General features: G+C 36.3%; 1 protein-coding gene across 1 annotated transcript in view; it reads left to right on the forward strand.

Moving 5' to 3' along the window:
* The window catches only part of LOC106876489 (tRNA (guanine(6)-N(2))-methyltransferase THUMP3), a 1,026,994-nt gene that overhangs the window by 757,173 nt on the left and 244,881 nt on the right, over window positions 1-24,940 (forward strand). Inside the window, exon 4 of the mRNA XM_052970899.2 lies at window positions 11,578-11,647. Coding sequence (XP_052826859.1) covers window positions 11,578-11,647 — 70 coding nt within the window. The remainder of the gene's footprint in view (window positions 1-11,577; window positions 11,648-24,940) is intronic.

The raw sequence follows: 24,940 nt of genomic DNA on the forward strand, positions 1-24,940 counted from the left end.
GACATTGCTTAAAAATAATTCAGAATGGTCAAGATTGAAATTTCTTAATCTGCTTAATCAGGTCTGACCTGGAGTTAAAAATCTCCATCCATTACAATAACAACAACAACATCAACATTATAGATTTTTGGTTCTTGAAAACTGTTTCATACTAATAAGACTGATTCAGATTCCAAAGTTTGGATCTGAATTAGCACCAGTTACTTGCCAATCTTGCTTTACTTCAAATTCCACTCCTCTTACTACCACTTTTCTCCCTCTTCCTCGCCCTTTCTCCCCCCCCCTCTTTCTCTCTCCCCCCTCCCCCTCTCTTTTTCTTTTGCTGAAATTTGGCATTAACCCATTTTCATTAATTCATTCTCAACACTTTTCTCTTCAGTATCAATAATGCATTATAAAGTAATTCTTTTAGTTGGAGTCATATTTGATTGGCTTGGATTAATGAGTGTTGATTGATTTGGTTAGGCTTTGTTTGGTTAGGCATGATGTGGCTTGGTAGTGCTAGGCAAGGCTTGCATTGGCTTGGCTTGCTTTGGTTTAGTTCAGTCTGGTTTAGTTTGGCCTGGCTTGGCCTTTCGTTTCTCTAGAATACATAAAATATATACCAACCTCACCACCAGATATTACTGAGCTACATTTAGTTTATTACATTTGATGCTTATGCAAAGAAAACTGATTTCGTTCCTAGTCCAAGGGATTGAGCCATTATTTAATGGGAAGATTAGAGTTAATAAATAAGAAAATATATTTCTTTCTTTTGAAATAGAATTGATAAGTAATAAAATGTTTGCATCATCTAATAGAGGGTGGTGTTTTCTTGAAAATATTTATTGCAAGTAAAAATTAAAGCAGTGAAGGCATTTCAGTTGAGAAGCTGTCTGTTGAGTCATTTTAATTTAGCAGTCAAAATGTAATTAAATAGATAAAAGAACACTGGTATCACACACACACACACACATTCTGCGTGAGTGTGTGTGTGTAATATATACATTACTATGTGTGTGTGCATGCATATGTGTATATATATATATATATATAAAAAGAGAGAGAGAGAGAGAGAGAGAGAGAGAGAGATGTCTGTATGTGTGTACCATATGGGTGTATGCATATATATATATATATATATATATATATATATATATATATATATATAGTTATGTATATGTGTGTGTGTAATACTCATGCACTCACACACACATACACATATAAATATATATATATTCCTGTAAAGTTAATAGTAGTTCTAGTAGTTTCAGTAAGTTATTGGGCCTCAGCTGTCTCCTCCATAACTTATTTCTAGCATCTCATAGTATTTCAGTGCAACTTAAACTATTTATATTTTTGCATGTTTTCTTTGAGTTGTTTTGTTACTAATCTAATAAAAACCTGTTTGATGCTCCATGTGAGACAGTCCATTGTGGGGATGGTCTTCTTTTGTCAACGAGACACTAAAAAAAGGGGGTTGCTGGTGTTTTTTTTTAAATTTTATTTTGAAGGATTAAATTGTATTCTACCTAACTGCACTTTGAAGTTCTGACAACAAGATTAATTAAGTTGCAATCAAAGCACCTGACATTAATCCCTTGATAAATCATAGCTAATATGCTTTTATGCAAAACTGTCCAACTATAAATTCAATTTAATTTGCACAATTATTTATAATTCTATGCTTTGAACAAGAAATTAGTTCTCAGAGATTTCTTCTGCTTTTTCTATTTTTATTTATCTTTTTTCTTTTCTGTTATAATTTTTTTCACTGAGTAAAACTGAAATAACATAATCATAAAACAGAGTTGAGAAGGAGCAATAAAACTATCGCATAACTTTATTAGCTGAGATAATAGTGACAAAATTGGTTGAAGCTTCAAGACATCTTTTAAATAGAAACTCTTGCTTTGTAGGTAATGGACAAGGTCACCACAGGAGAATGCTAAGCTATATGCATTGCACTATTTACATTTTTCACATTTTTTTTTAATGTATTTAGTTTTTTCTTTTCTCTTTCACTCACTTCTCAAGATTCATATTCTATCAGATCTGACTGTGCTCTTCGTGGACTCACTGATCAATAAATTCAGAACTAGTAATACTATAATTGGATTCTGTTCAATCAATTATGCTGTGCCACACTGAAAAACAAGGAGAAGAAGAAGAAAAAACTCAAAAAAACTGACATTGTTTTTCATTTTGGTAAAGTAAAAGTATTAACACATAGATTGAAGAATACAGGTGGAGAAATGTGGGAAGATATTCCGTGGCTAAGAAAATGGCTTCATAACTTTGTAACTCTGAGTATAATTCCACTCTCAGTCATTTTCAGCAATTAACTTTCTCCATAGTGTTCGGTTGATTAATGCTTTGTAGATAAGAATTTAACAGATTGAATCCCATGGTATATATATATAAATTTCATAAAAGAAGTGTGTATAATTATGAATAAATCACAATTATAATGGTTAAGGTTGCAAAAAAACCCTTGCATGTCTAGAAATAGCAGTCAAAACCACCATAAACCCACTATAAGCTCTCATATTCTATCTCTTCACATGACATAAAATTCAAAACTTAAAAATAAAAGGTTAATTCTCTGTTGCAATTTCAAAGTTAGGATCCTAAAGGCTCCTACTCACTCCAGTCTCATTTTGCTTTACAAACGAAACAATTGACTCATGAACAAAAGACGTATACAAATCATCTTTGTATAAAATGTTGATAATGTTACCTTTAGGGAAACTTTTAAGCATGGGTAAATCTTTCTGGGACACCCTGTGTGTATGTAGTTTGACTTCTAGTCATATATAATACCAGTGAAAGGTTAGTTGAAAGATCATTCAATACAATTAAGTAGAATACTCCATTTATTTTCACAAGGGAAAAGTAGACAGTGATAACGAAGCCATCAAGATATCCTTGTGTGTGTTTGTGTGAAACAAAAATTGCATTCAGTTATGTACCTTTTTGCTTCTCCAGAAGTAAACTAAGCCTGTTGGTCAATAGTGACCCTTAAACTAAATCCCAGACTGTGCCCTATAAATGCTTGAGAACCACTAATTCAAGATATCTCTAGTGGATTAATTCTTAATACTTTGAAATTACCACCCTATTTCTTTGAGTGACATTAAACAATTACTGCTTGGTCTTTCTTTTCTTTCTCAAATGAAGATAAAATTTTAATTAATTAAGGTATGTTTTCTTCTTTTTTATTCTGGCACACTGCATTCTGAACATAACCTCTTTATTTATTTATCTAAATTTATGTCACTGGCTCGCCCATTTGTGTCACTTTCATTAACTGACTTCTTTAAGTATTTCATATGTGCTGATTAATAAAGTGTTTCAGTTAATTAATTAATTAAAAACCCATGTACAGCAAAATGCTGAGTAAGATGAAAGAAAAACAAAATCAGGTGAACTACTAAACTAATTCCAAGGAAAAGTGGAGCTGTTGAATCGAGAATGGTCGTAGTTCTACTTCAACATCCATTTCTTATTTTATTCTCGCAATTCTGCTGAGTTCTTTCAAATACATTAAATTATGTGGACAGTTCAACTAATGAAAATATCTTTTTTTCTTTTTGCATTTCTTTTTTGCATTGAATGAACAATTTAAGAGATTATTATTTTCATTTCTAATTATAAAGATCTTGTGTAGATCAAAGATGCTAAAAATCTACAGTCCATCGAAGTTTTTGGTTTTTTTTTCTTCTTCTTCTGAATCTAACATTTTAATCTCACATCATTTTATAAAATTGTTATTGGACAATTGTAGTTATTCTGTACTGTACTTACTTATGGCTCGTTAGCTCTCCATTTTATCTCATTAAATCATATCAAATTGAATAAAATGAGAATCTAATGATTTTTGTCTCAATATTTCTCTTTTAATTTTGCAAATTTAAAAAAAAAATTTTTTCATGTTAAATCATATCTTTGAATTAATTTCATTGAGAGATAATTACTTATAACAACCAGAAAATGAGGAATTCATCAGTTCTCACTTGATGTTCTAACATTTTCATGTTTGCTTTACATTTTATATTTAGCTGGAGAATGGGTGAAACAATATTAAGAGAACATTGGAATGAAAAACTAATATTATATTTAAAAGTGACTCTGTGAGTGTGTGTGTTCACACATAAATACATATACATATATTTATAATATATATATATATATATATATATATATATATATATATATATATATGTGTGTGTGTGTGTAGGTACAGGTGTGGCTGTGTGGCAAGAAGCTTGCTTCCCAACCATATGGTTCTGGGTTCAGCCTCACTGCCTGACATCTTGGGCAAGTGTCATTTAAAGCGTCAAGCCAACCAAAGCCCTGTGAGTGGTTTTGGTAGAGAGGAAACTGAAAAATGCCCATTGTATACACACACACACACACACATACATACATGTATGCATCATCATCATCATCATTTTTTAACATCTGTTCTCCATGGTGGCATGGATTGGACAATTTAACCAGAGCTGGCAAGTTGAGAAGCTGCACCAAATTCCAGTCTGGTTCACTTTGGTTTCTACGGGTGGATGTCCTTCCTAATGCCACCCACTCTGAGGGTGTGTGTTGGGTGCTTTTAACATGTTACACACACAGAAGCACTTTTACATGGAACCTGCGCAAGTGGCACTCATGTGGCACCGACATGAGTACTTTTTACATGGCACCCTCGCAGGACCCTTGCAGGCCAGTCCTCTTCACCTGGGGATGTGGCTTTAACAATTCTGCTGTGGAGGATGAACCTTCTTGAGTACAGCAAGGCACCAGGTATCCCAGTCCTTTATCATCTCACCCAAAAGGGTCAGTGTTCTCAGGTTACCTTTCAGTATATCATCCCATGTCCTTTTGGGTTTTCTTTCATGAGTTACATCCACTTTGAAGGTCAGAGTTCTATTCGTGCGTCAAGTTTCATCAAAATCGATAAAACGGTGAAGGAGAAGTTAGCTAACAACTCCGCAAACAGACACACCAACAGACAGAATTTCCCACATATGTAGGAGAGATATAATGTGAGTGTATAGGGATAAAATTATACAGGCAGGTATTGTGGTAGTTCTCAGATATATTCCAGGTTATGGCTAACCTCATCAAGTAGTAATAAGTGTCAATAGTCGCTTAGTATTGAGATGAAGTCTACACAGTGGTACAACCATCTTCTGTTCTTCTTTTCTACAAATGCAGCATCAATTTTAAAAATGATTGCTGCCGTTGTTTTAGATTATTTAAAGTTATAAATCTGATACCACTGTAATATTCATTCTGTACACATTCTCTTTAATTTATCTTATTAAGAGAAACATAGATTTCAATCTGCAACTTGGTTCCTACTGTGAAAATGCTTTCAGTTGTTAGGTTGCTCATTTAAAATATCTGCTGTTTGAATATAAATAATGCATTTGACCTTCCAATATTATTTCACTATCAACAATTACGAACATGTATTTCTGATCACTTTTTGATCTTCTTTTCTCATCTGTTTTTCTGATACTTTCATTTAACAAATAAAAGATTTATCCTTTTTACAATTTAATTAGATTTTCACTTTGTGGTTTGTTTAATATGCAAAATAGTTTTTAATAAATTTCAGCAAACTAGTGAAAGTTTGACATCTATTTGGTCTGTAGCAAGAATAAACATGCAAATATTCATTCTAGTTATATCTTCCAACTGAACAAGGAATTTGGTATCAGAGTTGTTAACTCTGAAACTAAGAGTATCTAAATATATGAAATCCTGTCTGTATGTATTTAGTTTTGCTTTGAAATTAGATAGAAGAGGAGGGAGTTATGGAAGAGGGATAGTGACAGGCAGCTACATTATAGCGCAAGACAGGGTGTGGGCTTATTTGACAGCTTGAGATCAGAATCAAACCAACCATTTTCAATGTTATTCAATCACTCATAGGGATTCTACTTCCTGTCCTTCCTAAGATGGCAAGTGCATGTAGCAAATGATTATATATTATAATGTAAGCATTGCATCTCCAACTTATTTTCCAAGTCAGGGATTTTTGTTATTCTTCTGCTTGTCACAAAAACCATTTGAAGACGATATGAACGTGATGTCACTCTTTTGTTAAAATGATATCATGCAAGAATATGCAAAATATCAACATTCACATGCACATACATATATACACATATACACTTACATACATATTTACACACATATACACACATATATATATACATAAATAAAGAAGTACAATAAAGTGTGACATGCAGCCAAAAATTGGGCTTAATAGTGGGTTCCCCTCTCCAGTCCAGTATCCTGTGTGTACGACATGGTGCATCAGTCATGGAGTAGGGTAGTGTATGGAATATGAACCAAATAATAAAAATAGTAATGAGCAGAAAAACAGGTAGTCAATGCTTTGTAGGCCATACATGCAGGTATGGCATACAAATTATTGAATATCAAACCGATTTTCTGTTTAATTATTATTATTTCACACATATATATATATATATATATATATATATATATATATATATATACTTACATGTGCGAACAGCTATGCTACATGGCAGTGAAGCATGGGCTGTGACAGCCGAAGGCATGTGTAGAGTTGAAAGAAATGAAGCTTGTATGCTTTGCTGGATGTGCAACGTCAGTGTGCATGTTTGACAGAGTGTAAGCATCTTGAGAGAAAAATTAAGCATAAGAGGCATCAAATGTGGTGTGCAAGAGAGACAACTGTGCTGGTATGGACAAGGACAGCTGGGTAAAGAAGTGCTGATCTCTAACTGTGGAGGGAACCTGTGGTAGAGGTAGACCCAGGAAGACATGGGACAAGATGGTGAAGCATGATCTTCGAACTTTGAATCTCACAGAGGCAATGACTGGTGATGTACTGTGCTCGAGAGGACTTGATAAGCCAAGTGCAACCGTGCTGGTGGCATGTAAAGAACATTTTTTGAATGTGGGGCTTCACGGAGGCAAAGTGGCTGAGTTTCCTTTAAGTGTTGGGCCTCACAGAGGCAGTGACCAAGACCTTTGGCATTATGCTGTGCTTGAGAAGAAGACAGATCAAGCCGAGCAAAATCACAGTCATGACAGATAACGGTGTCATGCAAAGTGGCACCCATACTGGTGGCACATAAACACAATTCAGTGTCATGCAAATGGCACCTCTGTTGGTGGCACACAGAAGTACCCATTACTCTCCATGCCAAATCAGACTGGAGTCTGGTGCAGCCTTCCAGCCTGCCAGCCCAGTCAAACCGTCAAACCCATACCAGCAGGGACAACAGGCGTTAAATGATGATGATGATATATATATATATATATATATATATATATATATATATATATATATATATATATATATTCATATGTACATTTATGTATGATGTCTCTGTTTTACTCTGATGATACCATAATAATAATCATGTGGAATATCAACATTCACTCACACACACACGTATGTATGCACTCATTCATACATTCTCATGTATGTATCGTGACTGCTCCATCTTCACAGATGATTGCTGTCTCTTTGTGCTTCCTTATTGTCAGTACATACATATGCACAAACACACATTCTATACGGCAGACTTCTGTTTAATTTTGCATCTACCCCCAGAGGCGAAAGAAAAGGACATTTGCTCAGGGTGCCATAAAATGGGATTGAATTGAAATCCATGTGTTTAAAATTTCTCACACACAAAGCAGCAATGGGTTGGAAGAGAGTATTGTTTGTCTACTGCTACAGTAAAAAAAATGGCATTGAATAAAACAAAAACCACAAGTTAGACCAACTTATTCTTATATATTTGTAATGCTATTACATTGTGATGCATTTAACATTTATTCTATCTAAACTTAGAGTTTCATTTTTTTTAAAGTCTTTTTTTTAATATTTTCTTCTAGTTTTACAAAGCAAATTATTTTGGAAATTACAAAATAAAAATCGGTAACTTTTACTGATTTACCGATTTTCTCCAAGACATATTTTATGTAGTTTCCCTTGCTTTTTTGTATGTTTATACCAAAAATCTGTACTGTTACGTATTTAACAGTATTTTTATTTTTCATTTTCTTTATATATTACACAATATAAAAAAAGTGGAAACTTTTTTCATTCATTGTAGAGGAAATGGGAATCGATAATTTTGTTTATTTAAATTTTAGTCTCATCTGACATTTTATTTAAATATTTCTAGTCTATTTTATCATTTGTAGTGAACTAAAATAAAAAAAAATAAAAACAATAATAATAAAAGACTTTGTTACTTTGTAAGTTAAGTTTATGCAATTGAGTTGATGAGGGAGCTTCTAGATGGCAGCTTTTTCTAATGCTGCTTGAAACAGCATTTCAAATAACAGCCAAATCTCTCTCAAATGACAACTTCCTATTTTAAAAAATGCACACACACACTCATGCATTGGATAATGTAACACAGTATAGAATGGAATTACAGGGGACAGCAGTCGGGATGCTAAAGACTGGAATTTCAACCTATTCTCATGGGAGTATGTTTTGGTACGGGAGGCACACACACACATGCACACATGCACACACACGCACACATGCACACATACATGCACACGCGCGTGCACACACACACACATGCACACACACACGCGTGCACACACACACATATGCACACACACACACACGTGCATACACACACATACATGCACACATATGCATGTGTGCTCTCAGAAATATACACATATAAATAGAAAGAATGAGAGAAAGAGAAAGTGAAGATTTTAATTGTTGTTCTGTATGTCTGTCTGTCTGTCTGTATATATGTATGTATGTATGTATGCATATGAAAACGTGTGTTCATTAATTTGTTCATTCAAATCTGATTATACACTTTGTCACTGGTAAGTTTCTTGGAATGAGATGATTGGATGCAGCTGACTGGGGATTGAACCTGTTTTGGTGACAATATGCTTCAGTACTGGAGGTGAACACACAAACGTGCATGCATTCGCAGAAATATATTCACAGAGAAAGAGAGAGAGAGAGAGAGAGAGAGGAGGGAGATTTCAATTTATTAATTAAACATTATTAATATAAACACTTTCTCTTTTCTCTTACACTTGAAAGAGAAGTGAAGGAGAGAATGAGAGAAAATGTGAAACATATCATATTAAAGGTGTGAGCCAAACAGGTAATGCCAAACAGGTAATGCCAAAATGGTTGAGCAAAAAAAGTTCCTTGCTATATTTGATTCTTTAGATAGCAAAAAATATATTTCTGAACAACTGCATGTAACAGAAACTCTGAGATGTGATGGAGAGAAGCATAAACATCAAATAATTTAAGTCTTTTTGTACATATTGAGCAATGCTTCTTCCATTTGTGTGTGTACACACGCACACATACATGCACACACGTACACGCGCGCACACACACACACGTACTTTTGTGCATGAGTATGAGAGAAAAAGATGGAGATGTGAAGAATATAATTTTGAAACCAATGATTCCCCCTTTACTTAAAAGCTAGCATGAGTCATAAACCTTCCAGAGATTTGGTTGTCAAAGTGATATTGGTTCCAAACCATCTTCTCTATAGAACTTGCTATCAAGATTAAAGATACGTATGTGTATTTATATATTCTTATACGTGTGTATATTAATGTATGTATTTATATGTATGTGCATGTGTGTTGTGTATATATATATATATATATATATATATATATATATATATATATATATATATATATATCTTGTGTAAAGAACAGGAATTGAGAAGAAGATCTGATAGCAAGAAAATTTCACCTGCAAAATAAGCTGATGCATTGTGAGATTTCGGCATAAGACTGCTTATCTTGGACTAATCTTCAGATAACAATAAATATAATAAGAGATAGTGTTTGTTCTTATTGATCAGAAGAGAATACATTATACTTTTAAATACAGTAGTAAGGCCCTGCATACAGAAATATTTGAATACAAAACTGTAGTTCTTTTATATATGTGAAATGAAAACAGAACAAAATATAGTACATACATTGCGAGGAAGAGGTTTAAAACAGCCAACCGAGTGGTTTGGGGATCAGTTTCACTGCGTGGCAGAGGCCTAGGTGTGCCAGTGTGGTTAACGAGCTTGCTTCCCGATCATATGGCTTTGGATTCAGTCTCACTGCACAGCACCTCTTCTGTTTTATCCTTGGCCAACGAAAGTCTTGTAAGTGGATTTCATAAGTGGAAACTGTGTGGAAGCCCACCATATGTATGTGCATGTGTATTGCAGGCATTGTAGATTGGTGCAGTTCTCTGTCTCACCATCTCCTGTCAAACTATCCAACATGGCAAACATGGTAAATGATGGTGATGATGATGTAGTATGTGTGAATGTAGCCATGTGTACTCTTGTTTAGACATCAGGTGATGGCTGTAAAGGAGCATCACCATTCTACAAGCAGGGTCGTTTGATCCCAGTTTTCTGTGAAAAATATGTCTGACCATGGAGAAACATTACCCTGCTTCAAAACAGGGGAAGATTAGTGACACCAATGGATTTCAGCCATAGAAGATCTGCCTCAACGAATTCTGTCTGACCCATGCAAGCATAGAAAAAGGGACGTTAAAACAATGATGATGATGATTGTTATTCTACTACTGGATGACTGAATTGGTAGAACATTGAATTTTATTCCTGACAAGTATTTAGTTCTGCATAAGTTTGAATGTTGTTGAGGTTAGTATTGCTTCTTATGCTTCTGGGGTCAATAAAATTCAGTTGCATCAACCCCAGTAAATTACAGGTTCAGATTTAATTAACTGTTCCCTCCTTTCAAAATGTCTCACCTTGTACCTATGATAGAAAGAATTATTATGTTTAAGACCAAAGGAAAGCAACAGAGATGGCAGAATAATCATTAGTGCATTGGACAAAATGCTTAGAGGCATCTTGTCCAGCTTTTTGTTCTGAGTTCAAATCCTTCAGGGGTCAACTTTACCTTTCATATTTTTAGGGTCGATCAAATAAAGTATCACCCAAGTTCTGGGTCTGATGTAATCAAGTAATCCCCTCTCCCTAAAATGTCTGACTTTGTGCCAAAATCTGAAGCAATTTTTAAGAACATTAGTTTGGTAAGATCTTTAAGGTGTTAGATATCTTTTGTAATATCTTTTTCGGTCTTTATAGTCTAAGTTAAGGACCTACTAAAAGGCCAATTCTGATGTCCTTCCTTCTGTCTATGTATTGAAACCCTCACCATACATTTCTGACTTTGTGTAGCATCAGACAGAAAACGTTTCAATATTTGTTGAAGAGCTTTGTGCCCTGATTTCAAATCTTGCTGAGGTCAACTTTGCCTTTCATCTTCTCCGGGTGAAAAAAAAAAAAACACAATATCAATCAAGTCCTGGGGGTCTGTGGTATTGTTCAACTTCTTCACTCAAATTTCAGGCCTTCTCTCTCTGTTAGAAACATTTGTTGTTGTTCTTGTTGTTGCCGCCTCTGCTGTTTTTGCTTCTACTCTTGTTTTTATTGTTATTTTTATTTCTCCTGTTGTATTCTTCAAAATTATTGCAGATAAAATAAGTAAATTAGTTTTATTTTATTTTTCAATAAATATATCTTTCAGACTTTGCAAAATCCAGGATGGAGATGTTGTTTGTGATCCTATGTGTGGAAGTGGAGCAATTCCAATCCAGGTAAAAAAAAACAAAAGTTACCTTTCTTCTATTTTTTATCTTCTATATTTCCATTATGTTGATAAAATCTTTCAGTTTCAAACCTTTTACTATTAATCCCTCTTAAACCACCTCTGATTCTATGATTCAAATACCTTTTTTTTTTAAACTTTACATTTAGATTTAAATCTTCCATCATAATTCTGTTTAATAAGTGGTCTACTAATTAGTATGTTGGGCTTGTTACCATAAAGTTAGGGCCTCAAATCCTGGACCAGGAGATGTCCTTGAGCAAGGTACTTCATTTTGCATTGTTCCTATTGAGCTGGATGAAAAATAAGTGCTAACCTTGTGCTGGCACAATGTGGTGGTTTCTGTGCTTCAATGACCCTAAAAAACTATGCCCTCAGAATGCAAGATCCTGGATAGATCAAAAGAGAAAGGCCAAACTAATATGGCATTTGCATAGGGCCAACACCTCTACCTGATGACAATTCAAAACCAACACAAATTGAGAGAGAAAGGCCTTCTCTCTGAGAATAGTGAGGATGGATTGGCTACACCTTACAACCCAGAGCTGAGAACAATGGAGAAAAGTCATAACTGGCCTATTGTTCCATAGCAAGTAGAGTACTTGAGTGAGGAGTAAGTTGTGCTGGTGTAGTCCTTTCTCTCCTTAGCTTTCATAGCTGAGATTTTCAGGTGAGAGTCAGGTGTGTCTACTTGAAACTACCTTAGGTACCTAATTAAGGAAAACATCAATCCTATTTGCTTGCCAGTACAGGTAGTGTGGGTTACTAGGTTCTAAATATCAGACTCCTTCCAACTCTTGATTATTTTCACAATTAACTCACATGGACAGTGTCTTTATTTATAGATGTGAAACGAGTAAAACATTCAGATTCAAATTCTAAAAGTTTTAAAATTTAAACATTTAATCATAGTTTTAAAGAAGAATTTTTTTATTCAGTTATATTTCTAAACACCTGCTTAATAATGAATAAAATTATTTATTTTAGTAAATCCTTCAAAATTCTTGATTATTTTGAAAATTAATTATTGATACACCTGGAAAGTGTTTCTCATTAGAAAAATCATAATAAAAAAGTTTAAACTTTGCAAATGACTTCAAGGCTTTAAAGATACATGAAGTGATTGATGAGGATGTGGATTCGTTTTTTTGTAATTTTCTTTCGAAAGAGATGAGGATGTTGTTTTACCTTTGTTTTATTTCACCTGCACATGATGATTTTAACATGAAATGAGCATTTATTTTAATATAATGAGAGGAGAAGGACAAGTACCCAGGACCTTTCACCTCTCTACAGGTGTTCCTGAGGAAAGGGAAGCAAAAAAGGGAAATCATAATACATTGGTTACTTCTATAAAAAGTATGAAAAATGTTGAGTTCCTCTTAAATCAGAGACTTGGTCTGAATACTGGCGCCAGTCCTGGGCGTCTTTAACAGAGCAGACTCTGCTTCAGGCCTCCACAAACAAGTTGTGTTAGTCATTACATCGCAGCTAGTCTTTCAGTTGAACTGAGGAAAAAAATGCTTTCATTGTTTGTGTTTTTTTAATCCTTGCTTCTATCTGTCAGCCACGTTACAGTGAAGTAGCACTGGTTTTTGTGTTTCTTTTCTCTTCCCCTCTCCCTCAAAAGAAGACCAATAAAAAAAAAATTAACAAAACCAACCTGTTGCTGTGATTGACATTTTGGTACCTGTTTACAGTTAAGTAAAACTGGACCACTTGGGAGTTAGGTGGTTCTAAAGGGTAGGAAACATTTTGGCACAGCTGTTTTGGCACCACCTATTCCAATTGGCTCATTCCAAATTCTAACACATTCTATTCAGGAATGCTTTGGATTTTTTCAAAGATAATTCAAAGCTTTAGACTATCGAAATACAAGGCTTGAGCAGCTTGGAAACACGTTACTCAAATTTTGTTTCACACATTTACGAAATCTAAAATGAGATTATGACTCTTTGTTCATTTGTTTGTATGTTTTACATCTGTTTTTCCATGCTGGCATGGGTTACACAAATATCCAGACATTGTTTCACTACTGAATGTCCTTCCTGTCACTAACCCTTGCCTAGTTTTCAAGTATGGGATCTCTTTATAGATTTTCGATGACACAAAGGGATCAGATGATTTGATGACTGGAGAAATGGCAACAACACAGCTTGAAGCAGCTGACACAGAGTGAAAATCTAAACAAACATGCACACACACACACACACATGCACACACACACACAGACACACACACATGCACACACACACACACACACACACACACACACACCAGGATTCTTTCAGTATTGGGGTCGATGGTATTGACTTGCCCCTCCCCTCAAAATCGCTAACCATGTGCTTAAATTAGAAACCATGGTTGTTGTCATTTTCAGAAGAACTCAAAAGTTTATCTCAGGAATTTCTTGTCTGCTGAGGGAATTTCATTAGGAGAAGGGTTTCGTTATTCACTTGCCTAGTGTTTTTTTAAGGCTGTGTCTGTATCAATATCCACACGTGTGTGTGTATGTAGGTATTTATATTTGCAAAGCCGTTTGTCTGTGCATATGTTAAACACTCACTGTATATGTGTCTCAGAGCGTGCATATGTTTACGTGTGTATTTCTGTTCACAAGATTATTTTGTATACTTCTATGTTAATGGTTGTATATGTGTTTCTATGTCCATCTGTCCTAGGGTGAGGTATTATAACAAAAAAACAAAAAACAAAATTGTCCCATTATTTATTCAGACCAGACCAGCCGAAAAGACTCTACTCTTTCATCTTAAGAATGTAAGAATAAAACAAACTATATCTTTGAGAGCGAATAATCATGTGTTAAGTTCAACTTCAAATATACATATATACATTTATATATATATATATATATATATGCATATGTGTGTGTGTGTGTGTGCTTATACATATACAAACATGTATACCTATATATATATATATATATATATATATATATATGTTTTACTTGCATAGAAACGTGTGTGTGTGTAATAAGAAAAGCTGAAGCTATAATCACATTAGAGAAAAAAGAGGGTTGTTCAATGTTGTTGATAAGAAATGTGCATGTGACGTGGGTTGGTTTTGATTAAATGTTATAAAAACAAATTTCATTCATCAAATCTGTTTTTATGGCAGGATTAAATAATGATTATTCTCAAATGGCTGTATTTCCTGAACTGCTTACACTGAGTGAAACATCATAGATATATATATATATATATAAATGATAAAAATAGAAATAGTTACAGAAAAAAATACTAACAATAATAGTAATAACATAGCAGTAGCAGCAAAAAGAAACAAAAGTTCGGTTAAACGAGAACTATAGTAAATGGAATTGGAAAAAGTCAACAGAATAGGAGACCAAGAATCTAATAGTAAAATAATTTAGGTTAATCTATGTGCAATCAATAAAATGTAGAGAACAAAGAAGAAACTGACTGTACCTCCTGACCAGAGAAATTACATAATATATTACACTCTGGCAAATTACAGGCTATGTTTTTATATGATTGACGTTAATCTTAGAGTCTTGAAATAAAAATTGTGGATTTCAGGGAATCTAATTTCGTGGAGTGCACCCTCTGCGCTGCCTTCACTTTGGCATCATTTGTTTGTGTTTTAGAAAGCCCAACCCACACAGAAGTTTACAGATCTCCTTTGTTTCTCTGCCCCAAATAAGCAAGATGTTAATAAGCTAAGATTATATTCCATGGGTGTGACAAGTTCAAAGAAGCTATGTCTGATTACTTAGAATGAAGAATTTATAGATAAGTCTGCTCAAAGAGTCACAGGCATAACCAAATATGGACAGGATGAGGAATGAAGAGGTGTAAAGACGAGCAGGAATGAAAGAAAAACTAACTCCCAGAATGGAGAGACGAAAGTTGAGGTGGTTTGGCCACATGGAGAGGATGGATGAAGAGTGGATGGTAAGGAGGGTGATGAAGGCAGAAGTGGTAGGCAGCAGAACCAGAGGCAGACCTCGGTCTGTGTGGATGAACGGATGGAGTGAGGGAAGCTTTGGTGGTCAGAGGTGTTGGAGTGAGGGAGGCTTTGGTGGTCAGAGGTGTTGGAGTGAGGGAGGCTTTGGTGGTCAGAGGTGTTGGAGTGAGGGAAGCTTTGGTGGTCAGAGGTGTTGGAGTGAGGGAGGCAAGAGAGTTTATAAAAGGTGAGAATGCTTGGAGAGTGTTTGTGGATGGATGAGTGAATTTGATGTTGCTCAAAGGGATACGGAACCAGAATGATGCTGCAGGGGTAAACCAGCATATGCTGTTGGGCCCCACTACTGATATTGGGGATTACGTTCTATGCCTTGACCTGAGCATAGGAAGGGTCTCGCTTCTTTGAGCTGGGAAATGAATGGAATGCCTGGTGTGTGTCTTGTTGTGGCCACCCCCTCCCAAAAAGAAAATGAGGAATAAGCCTGGGTATATATATATATTGATGTAAAGACCAACCAGAATGTAAGCTGGCTTAAGGGATAAATATATTAATTTAGGGATTCACAAAGTGGGTTCTAAGGAATCCCATGACTCTATGAAAAATTACAAGGGTTTCATGAGGTGTTGTTTAAAAATATATCTTTACTGTTTACTTGTTTCAGTCAGTGTACTGTGATCATGCTGGGGTACTTCCTTGGATGGGTTTTGTTCCACAGTCCAATTCCTGAACTTGGTGATATGTTGTGATCTTGAGCAAGGCACTTCCTTTCATGATGCTCCAGTCTGCTCAGCTATAATGAGTACCAACCAAGGGTTGGTGTATCTCTCTCTCTCTCTCTCTCTCTCTCTCTCTCTCTCTCTCTCTCCCTCTCTCTCTCTCTCTCTTTTCCATCTAGCTGTCACCTCTTAAATGTTCCATTTAGTCATGGATGGCAGAGTCAAAGAGGCTGTCTATGTCTACTTGGGACTAAACAGGTGTCTAAAACAGTTAGTATGTTACCAATTCCTATTTTCCCACAAGAGAGTGTTCACTGTACTGGTTCTACTAATCTATTTATCATATTCAAAATTAGTTAGGCACAAGCATGGTTGTGTAGTTAAAAAATATTTGCTTTCCAGCCATATGATTTTGGGTTCAGTTTCACTGTGTGAACCCTTTGGCCAGTGTTCTTCTACTCCAGCAGCAGGTTGACCAAGATCTTGTGATTGGATTTGCTCAACAGAAACTGACAGAAGCTTGTCATATACATAAGTGTGTGTGTATGTCTGTCTCCTTGTCTTTACATCATACTATGGTTATAGCTGGATGTCCCTGTCTGGCCATGAGGAAATATTACCTTCCTTGTAAGTTGTGGGGCTTGGTGCCAGGAAGGGCATCCAACTGTTGAAAATCTGCTCCAACAAATTCTGTTTGACCCATAAAAACATTGAACAGTGGACGTTGAAGTCAACAATTCAGGTTTCAATTCCAGTTTCTTTCAGTCTTTTAGGTAGCATTATGAATGTTGTGTCAAGTGCACCGATTACTACAGGAATAATTATTGTCTTCATCTCCCACATTCTCCTCAGCCTTCTGGCTAGATTCTGATATTTCTCAAATTTAAAAATTTCTTTGGTACTGACTTCCTGACACCTAGGGCAAAGAAATTCATTGTATACATTGGTAGGTCATTAAAACAAACACACCATATTGTTCATTTACAAAGAAAAGTTATGTGATAGAAAAAAAAAGAAAGAAAGAATAAAGGAAAAAAGATAAATTTAAAGCAACAATGTTCACAGCTACAACATTCATCTCAATATGTGTGATGTTAGAACAATGTTTTGCACTTCTAGCATGGATGGCAAGCCAGGGATCTTTCTCAAATATTATTATCATTGAATGAGAGAGCAGGGCCTGCCATCAAAGTGACACGGGGGTAACAAAAATGTGAAGCCCAGTATACCCATCATGACTCCCTGTCTGATAAGGGCACACCAGGCACATGCATCACTGCCATATGTGCGCGATATGGTGATCTCATATCAAGATAAACCGTGCATGACCTTGCAGGTGGGGCCCAGTTAGAATTTTCTTCAGGTTGAGTAGACCATCCTGCTCAAAAGGTCTCTGAATAAGGTTTGTTTAAGGATGATGAAAACAACTTCAGTTGTGGCTACATGGAATTGATTGTATAGTCCTTTCTTGCATAATTCTTCTTCATGTCCTTTTTTGTACTTTATCCTTTGTTTTCCCTTTTTTTCTCTGCTCTCAATACTCTTTCATTCCTAACTAACATTAGCAAGGTTTCCTTACTTGGGGCTAGATATCATCTCATTAAGCTCTCAAGTTCGATACGCATGCAGCCTTCCACACTTGTCAGTTCCCTTCCTCCATTTGCTCTCTTCATGTATAGGCAATCAGTGTCTGCACATGGATGATGGACTCCATGCATCATTAAGAGCTTTCTTGACTTCCTATCCATCTTCTTTTACTCTTCTTCTGTCCACTTCAGGATTCCAGCATCATGCAAACTACTGTGACTGCATGCGAGTTTATTGCCAAAATTATGTTTCTGGCATTCAGCTTTGAAGCCAATATTTTTCTCACTTGCCTCAAGAACTCTCTTTTTGTCTTTTCTTTCATGTCGTGGTGTTTGATTCCATCTGCCTCAAATATTCCCAGGATTGTGGTTGAATTGCCATCATCATTTCACCACTTGGCCACCAGATGCCTTCTGTCCTGGCAAGCTTTCCTCATCCCATCACCATCATAGCACATTTTGAGAGTCCAAACTCCATCCTAATATCATTGGAGAAAATCCGCAGTTTGGACAAGGCTGTCCAGTTCTGCCTCAGTTTTTGGGAACAACTCCAAATCGTCCATGAATAGTATGTGGTTCAGTTTTCCCTTAACTCTTCCCAGATCAAACCCCAACTTTGTTTTCTGTAGTATTTCACTCAGTGGGGACACACTGCCCTCCTGGAAGATTCCTCTCTTGATTATACATCCAGCGAAGGATACCAGCTTCATTTCTTTCAAGCCTACACATGTCCTCAGCAGTCGCAGCCCATGTCTCACTGCCACATACCATGACTGCTCATACACATGCGTCATACAGTCTGCCTTTCACTCTGAATGAGAGACCCTTTGTTACCAACAGAGGTAGGAGCTCTCTGAACTTTGCCCAGGATATTCTTATTCTAGCAGCTACACTCTCAGAGCATCCACCCCCACTACTCACTTGGTCACCTAGGTAACGGAAGCTATCAACTACTTCTAGTTTTTTTCCCCTGGCATGTAATGGAATCTGTTTTCTGTGCATCTTTGGTGTTTATTGACCCTGTCCGTCTGCCATGCACAAAAACTATCTTCCCAGTTAACCTTCCTGTACATATACATCATAATGCTTCCAATCAGTTAAGATCTGAAGTCAATTATAATGATTATTATTATTATTATTATTATTAAACTAGTACATTCTTGCAGGTGTTTTATCTTGAGGTTTGGTAATAACAAGTCTCCTCAAATCTTCAGAATCTTTCTAAGGATTCTTGCAGAACATAGGACAGTACTTTTCTGCAGGTTGACAATGTGAGTTTCAATTCCAGTCTCAATCTTTTAGGTAGAACTTTGGATGTTTTGCCAAGTGCACCAATTACTACAAGAATAATTGTTGTCTAAGTCTTCCAAGTTTCTTAAGCTCGCTAGCTAGATCCTGATATTTCTCAATTTTTTTCTATTTCTTTGGTATTTACTCTGCTATCAAAGCGAATTCCAAAACCTATGATCTTACCCTGTTTGCTATTTTTGTCCTCTATAATCACATCTGTCCTTTTTGCATCAATAGTTTGGTCAGTCTTTATGGGGGAAGTCCCACAAGATCTGGTCGTTCTCATTTTCCATCACAACCTCTGGTTTATATGTCCATACCACTTTCCTGTTGTTTTGGAAACCACTCAACTAACATTCAATTCCCAGACCAAGTGGTGCATTGTGTTCTTGAGCAAAACACTTCACCTCACATTGTTGTGCAATCACTTCAACACCTGACCTATGGTACACCTTGGTGCACCTGTTCAGACAACATCGATTCGATGGAAAGAGATAATGTGTGGCAGGAACATTTGAACGAATCATTTGCATAGGTCGTATGACAAAAGCTGAACAGTCATACATCGTCTTCGACGGCAAAGTCCGTCATTATTACAGCAGTCATATTGATGATGTGGGCTTCCACTGCCCGACTAAGGAGGGCTGTTTCATCTGTTTTAGGGGTGGGAGGTGTTTCAATTTGAGTGGTTTTGTGTATTGTATTGATTGTATTTCTCTCTAATCATATTACATGCAGTGATTATTTCAGCTTTTGTGTGTGTGTGTGTGTGTGTGTGTGTGTGTGTGTGTGTGCGTATGTATGTGCAAACACACACACACACACAAGGGTATCAGTCCTGACACTTTGTCTATATATATTTGCCTGATTATTGTTTTCTTTTGTTTTTTTGTGATTCCTTAAGCATCTGTTATTAAGGAGACAGTAATGTTTACAAACCCAATATACTGTATATCATTATTCTCAACTTCTTTTACAAGAGACAGTACACACCCCACACACCACCACCATTTTGTTTCTTTCTTTTTCCTAGAAATACCTTGTCAACCATTGGAACTGTTGCCTCATTAAGGAGATGTATTTTCTTTCCCCAGAAGGACTTAGGCAATAACATCTGGATGATTTAATCTCTTTGTCTCTACGAATTGGCACTTTCTCATTCTCTGAGACGTTGTTTTATTGTGAAATTTTGCTTTCTTTTTCTGCTTATATCCCTTAATAAAATGCTTTTGAATAGCAGGAACTTCTTGTACTATGCAATATCAACAGAAATCGGGATATTTTTGCATATATTTATAAATATTTTCTAGTTACATAAGAACCCATTTCTTTATACTTTTGGTATAGCTTTTCTTTGTCGGCATTTGTGTGGTGTATTCTATAAATGTGGTTATTATTTCCATTCTTTTCCTGTCTAGTCTTGCTAATTCACTTAGCTTCCAGCCAGAACAGTTAGACCACTGATACCTATTATCTTATTTTTGGCATTTTTCTCAGTTTTAACTATTAATCTAATGCATCAAAAATATTCTTTCCTAACCTCTCCTTTTCGTGTGTGTGTGTGTGTGTGTGCGTGCGTGCATGCATGCTGTATTCTGTCTACTTCATTAATTCCTAAGTATTTCCAAGCCTGTCTTTGGTCTAATTCTCTTTGTTTTTTTTTTGTTTTTTTTCCTGCTAACATGATAATACTAGTTTTTATTAATAATTCTTTGCTTCAATGTTGTCTTAGTGTCTTTTCCCGAATTCAATTTTGATGCCAATTTCCTCCACTGAATCCTTGCGTCAAGTGTTTCCAGTCATTTGTCAACCATACCACAGTTTGAAGTTTTCTATATTGTTTACACAGACAGACAGACAGATGCATATTTAGGAGATAGTTGATCGTAATCCCATAGCACTTGCACTCTTTTCTAATCTACTTTCATATACTGGTTAAAGATGTTAACATCAAACACAAAAGAAGAAACACACACACACACACACACTCATAAATATCTAAGCACAGGCATGGCTATATAGTAAGAAGCTTTGCTTCCCAACCACATGACTCCCAGGTTCAGTCTTATTTTGTGGCTCCTTGGGCAAGTGGATCTGGTAGACAGGAACTGAAAGAAGCCCATTATATCTATGTCTATGTATGTATATATCTATGTGTCTCTGTGTCTGTGTTTGTTCCCTGCCACCACTTGACAACCAGTGTTGGTGTGTTTACACTCCCTATAACTTAGAGGTTTCGTGCAAAGGAGACCAATAGAATAAGTACCAGACTTTAAAAAAATTGTTCGACTAAAACTCTTCAAGGCGTTGCCCCAGCATAGCTGCAGTCGAATGACTAAAACAAGTAAAAGATAAAAAGGTATATATATATATATGTGTATATATATGTATATATATAGGAATTGAAACCCATTTCTGGTGCAGTTTTTTGCCTTCAGAGTGTTGAGTGAAGCATGAGCAGTGCTCAAGACTCTTGTTTCCAAAATGGACCAAACAGAAAAATCCTATGAGTTGAGATCAGGGCTTCTTGCAGGCCATACCTCCTTGCCTATGAACAAAAGAATGTTCTTCTGAATCCAGTGTTGTGTCTGTTTGGTGCTGTGGGATGGTGTTGAGTCCTGTTGGAAGCTCCAAGGTGCACCTTAAAAGTGCTCATTCACCCATGGAAGCAGTTCAGCTTCCATAATGTCACTAATGTATCGCTGGGTGTTAATTTTAATGCCTGAAGGCACAAAAATGAGGGGAGATCTTCCAGCAGCTGTCACAGCTACCCAAACCATAACTGATGTGGATTTTGACATGGATTTATGAGTCTACCTTTGACAGAGCCAGATACACTCCAAAGTTGGTCATTCTGGGGTTTTACTGTCTGATCGATGTCAAATTTCCTTTCGTCAGTGAACACCCAGGTTGAGTAGTGTGCTTTCAGCAATCTGACGCAGGATAAGACGACTTTTCCCCTGTCTCACGGCCTTATAAACTTTACCCCCTCATAAGCAGAACAATAACAACAACAATAAGAATGCAAAAACCAAAAGCAAAGATTCTTTCGACTGGTTTCCGTTTTCATTTTAATGCCTGAACCTAGATGCAAATATGACTGCACAAGGAAGCAAATGATAACAGAAGGATAATCTATCGACTGCAGGAAATATTTCATAGGAATAACACCAGAAATGTTCCACCATAGCAGCTAATGAAGATGACATTATGTACGTGTGTGTGCATGTGTGTTGCATATACTTGCATATATGCCATATTCACTCCCACACCCCCACACACCTAAAGGCACATATGACTGAGTGTGCGTGTATAGGTATATATATATGTATGTATATGTATATATATCTATGCACACACACACACACACACACACACACGCATTATACACACATGTATTTACCTCTCTCTCCCTATATAAGTGTGTGTGTGTTTATTTATACTCACGCATTCACACATATATGTATGTGTATGAGAGAGAGAGGGAGAGAGAGAGATGAGGAAGCCAATGAAAGAGATTATATTAATGTGTTTATATTTGTGTGTGTAGGAAATCTACATTCATTCTATGTCCATCATAATCACTCACATTAATCAGATACAACACATGTTAGACTTACAATCATAATTAGTCTTGCTTTGACACTAACTAGATGCTAGTTTATTAATTCTTCATATTTATTAGCATCCATGGCCAACTTCCAACCGATTATTTAAGAGACAAATATTCAGTGTACATTTACCTGAAGTTTTCTCTTCATTTGCAACTGCTCTCATGGTTGTCTGCATTATTCTTTATCGTCCTTCAGTTCTAACCGTTTCTGTACTTGCATATGGAGTTAATCATACAGTATGATACCGTAATTCCTCAGGCATTTCATTGAATCTTATTCACAAAAGACTGTTACAACTTAGCATCCATTTATATATACATACACAATATATATATATATATAAGCAATGTTAAATCTCTGAACGAGGTATAAACAGTAACTGCACGACAACATGAAGTATATTTGCCACTTAAATGTGGATAGACCCTAAGGGTGAATGCTACTGTTGCTTTTAGCCCCAGGAGAACATCTCCTCCAGCTGGCTATTGACATTCTTTCTGTGCCCTGTCGGTATTTGCAAAAGGACAAAGGGTAAATACCCAGTTGTAGAAGGTGTTCTCCTGGGGCTAAAAGCAACAGTAGCATTCACCCTTAGTGGTTAGCCACATTTAAGTGGCAAATATACTTCATGTTTTATATATATATATATATATATATATATATATATATATATATATAAAAAGTAAGATGAGGATTCAGATAGAATCAGGTACTTGGAAAGGTATGCACCAGGTAGGGTTAGGGTAATCTCTTTTGTTTCTGGCTTCTGCTTGGTGAGAGTCGAAATATCAGATAGGATATTCTGACATTGTTGGAATCTACCTTTTGCATTGCCTGGCTAATGAGTTCCTGGATCTTCATGCTGGTCTATATAGGGACGATGCTCTCTTTGTCATACCCACTAATAGCAAATGTCTGCTTGAAAGAACTTGCCAAAAATTTAGGAAATTCTTGTGTAACTTTAACCTTGACTTAACTTTTAAAATAGGGACCAAATCTGTTAACATCTGAGACGTTTCATTAAACATAAAATCAGGATTATACAATCCCTACAGAAAACCAGATGAAACCACAAGATATGTTAGCAAATTCTCAAATCACCCCCTCCCACCATTATTAAATCTTTAGCTATAGGGGTTTCATGTAGAATTACACAATTTTCAGCAAATGAAGATATTTTAAATTTGCATTCTCACTTCTACAGTTTGGCGCTTTCCATCACAGGAGATGAACAGGAAATAATACATGAAAACTATAAGACAGTGGCTCTCATGGCTTCTGATCTTAACTGGTTGTAAGTGTTACCATGGACATTGTTTTCTCTTGACAACAAATATTCTGCTCAATAACACAGATTTGCTTGTCAGATGTTTGACCATAACTAGTTGAGCATGTCCTTTGGTGGCTGATGATATGTGTATCTCTGATCATGAGCTGAAGTAGTGGGGGAGCATCATAGACATGTGTCGAGAGGAATTTTGGGGGTTTGAATGATTCACCTCTGGAAGCATGGGTGTTTCGTTCAACATCCTTAAACAACCTCTATTCAAGGACCATTTGAGTGTGATGGGCTACATGCTCTGAAGAAAATTCTAACTGGGCCTCACCTGCAAGGTCATGCATTGTTTATCTTTATATAAGATCATTACGTCGGGCACATATGGTTGTGATGCAAGGGCCTGATGTACCCTTATCAGACAGGTAGTCATGATGAGTATATTGGGTTTCGTATATTTTACCCCAGTGTCACTTTGATGGCATGCTCTGCTCTCTCACTCAATAATAATAATCATCATCATCGTTTAATGTCCGTTTTCCATGCTGGCATGGGTTGGACGGTTTAACTGGGAACTGGCAAGCCAGAAGACCACACCAGGCTCCAATCTGATCTGGCAATGTTTCTACAGCTGGATGCCCTTCTTCACACCAACCACTCCGAGAGTGTAATGGGTGCTTTTTATGTGCCACCAGCACAGGAGCCAGTCAGGTGGCACTGGCATCAGCCATGTTCGGACAGTGCTTTTTGCGTGCCACCAGTACAGGAGCCATTTGGGTTGGGGGAGCTGGCATCAATCACGTTTGGAAGGTGCTTTATTGCATACCACCAAAACAGGAGCCAGTCAGGTGA

This window comes from Octopus bimaculoides, chromosome 9 (genome assembly GCF_046866305.1).
Source record: "Octopus bimaculoides isolate indiv1 chromosome 9, ASM4686630v1, whole genome shotgun sequence".
Classification (NCBI taxonomy): domain Eukaryota; kingdom Metazoa; phylum Mollusca; class Cephalopoda; order Octopoda; family Octopodidae; genus Octopus; species Octopus bimaculoides.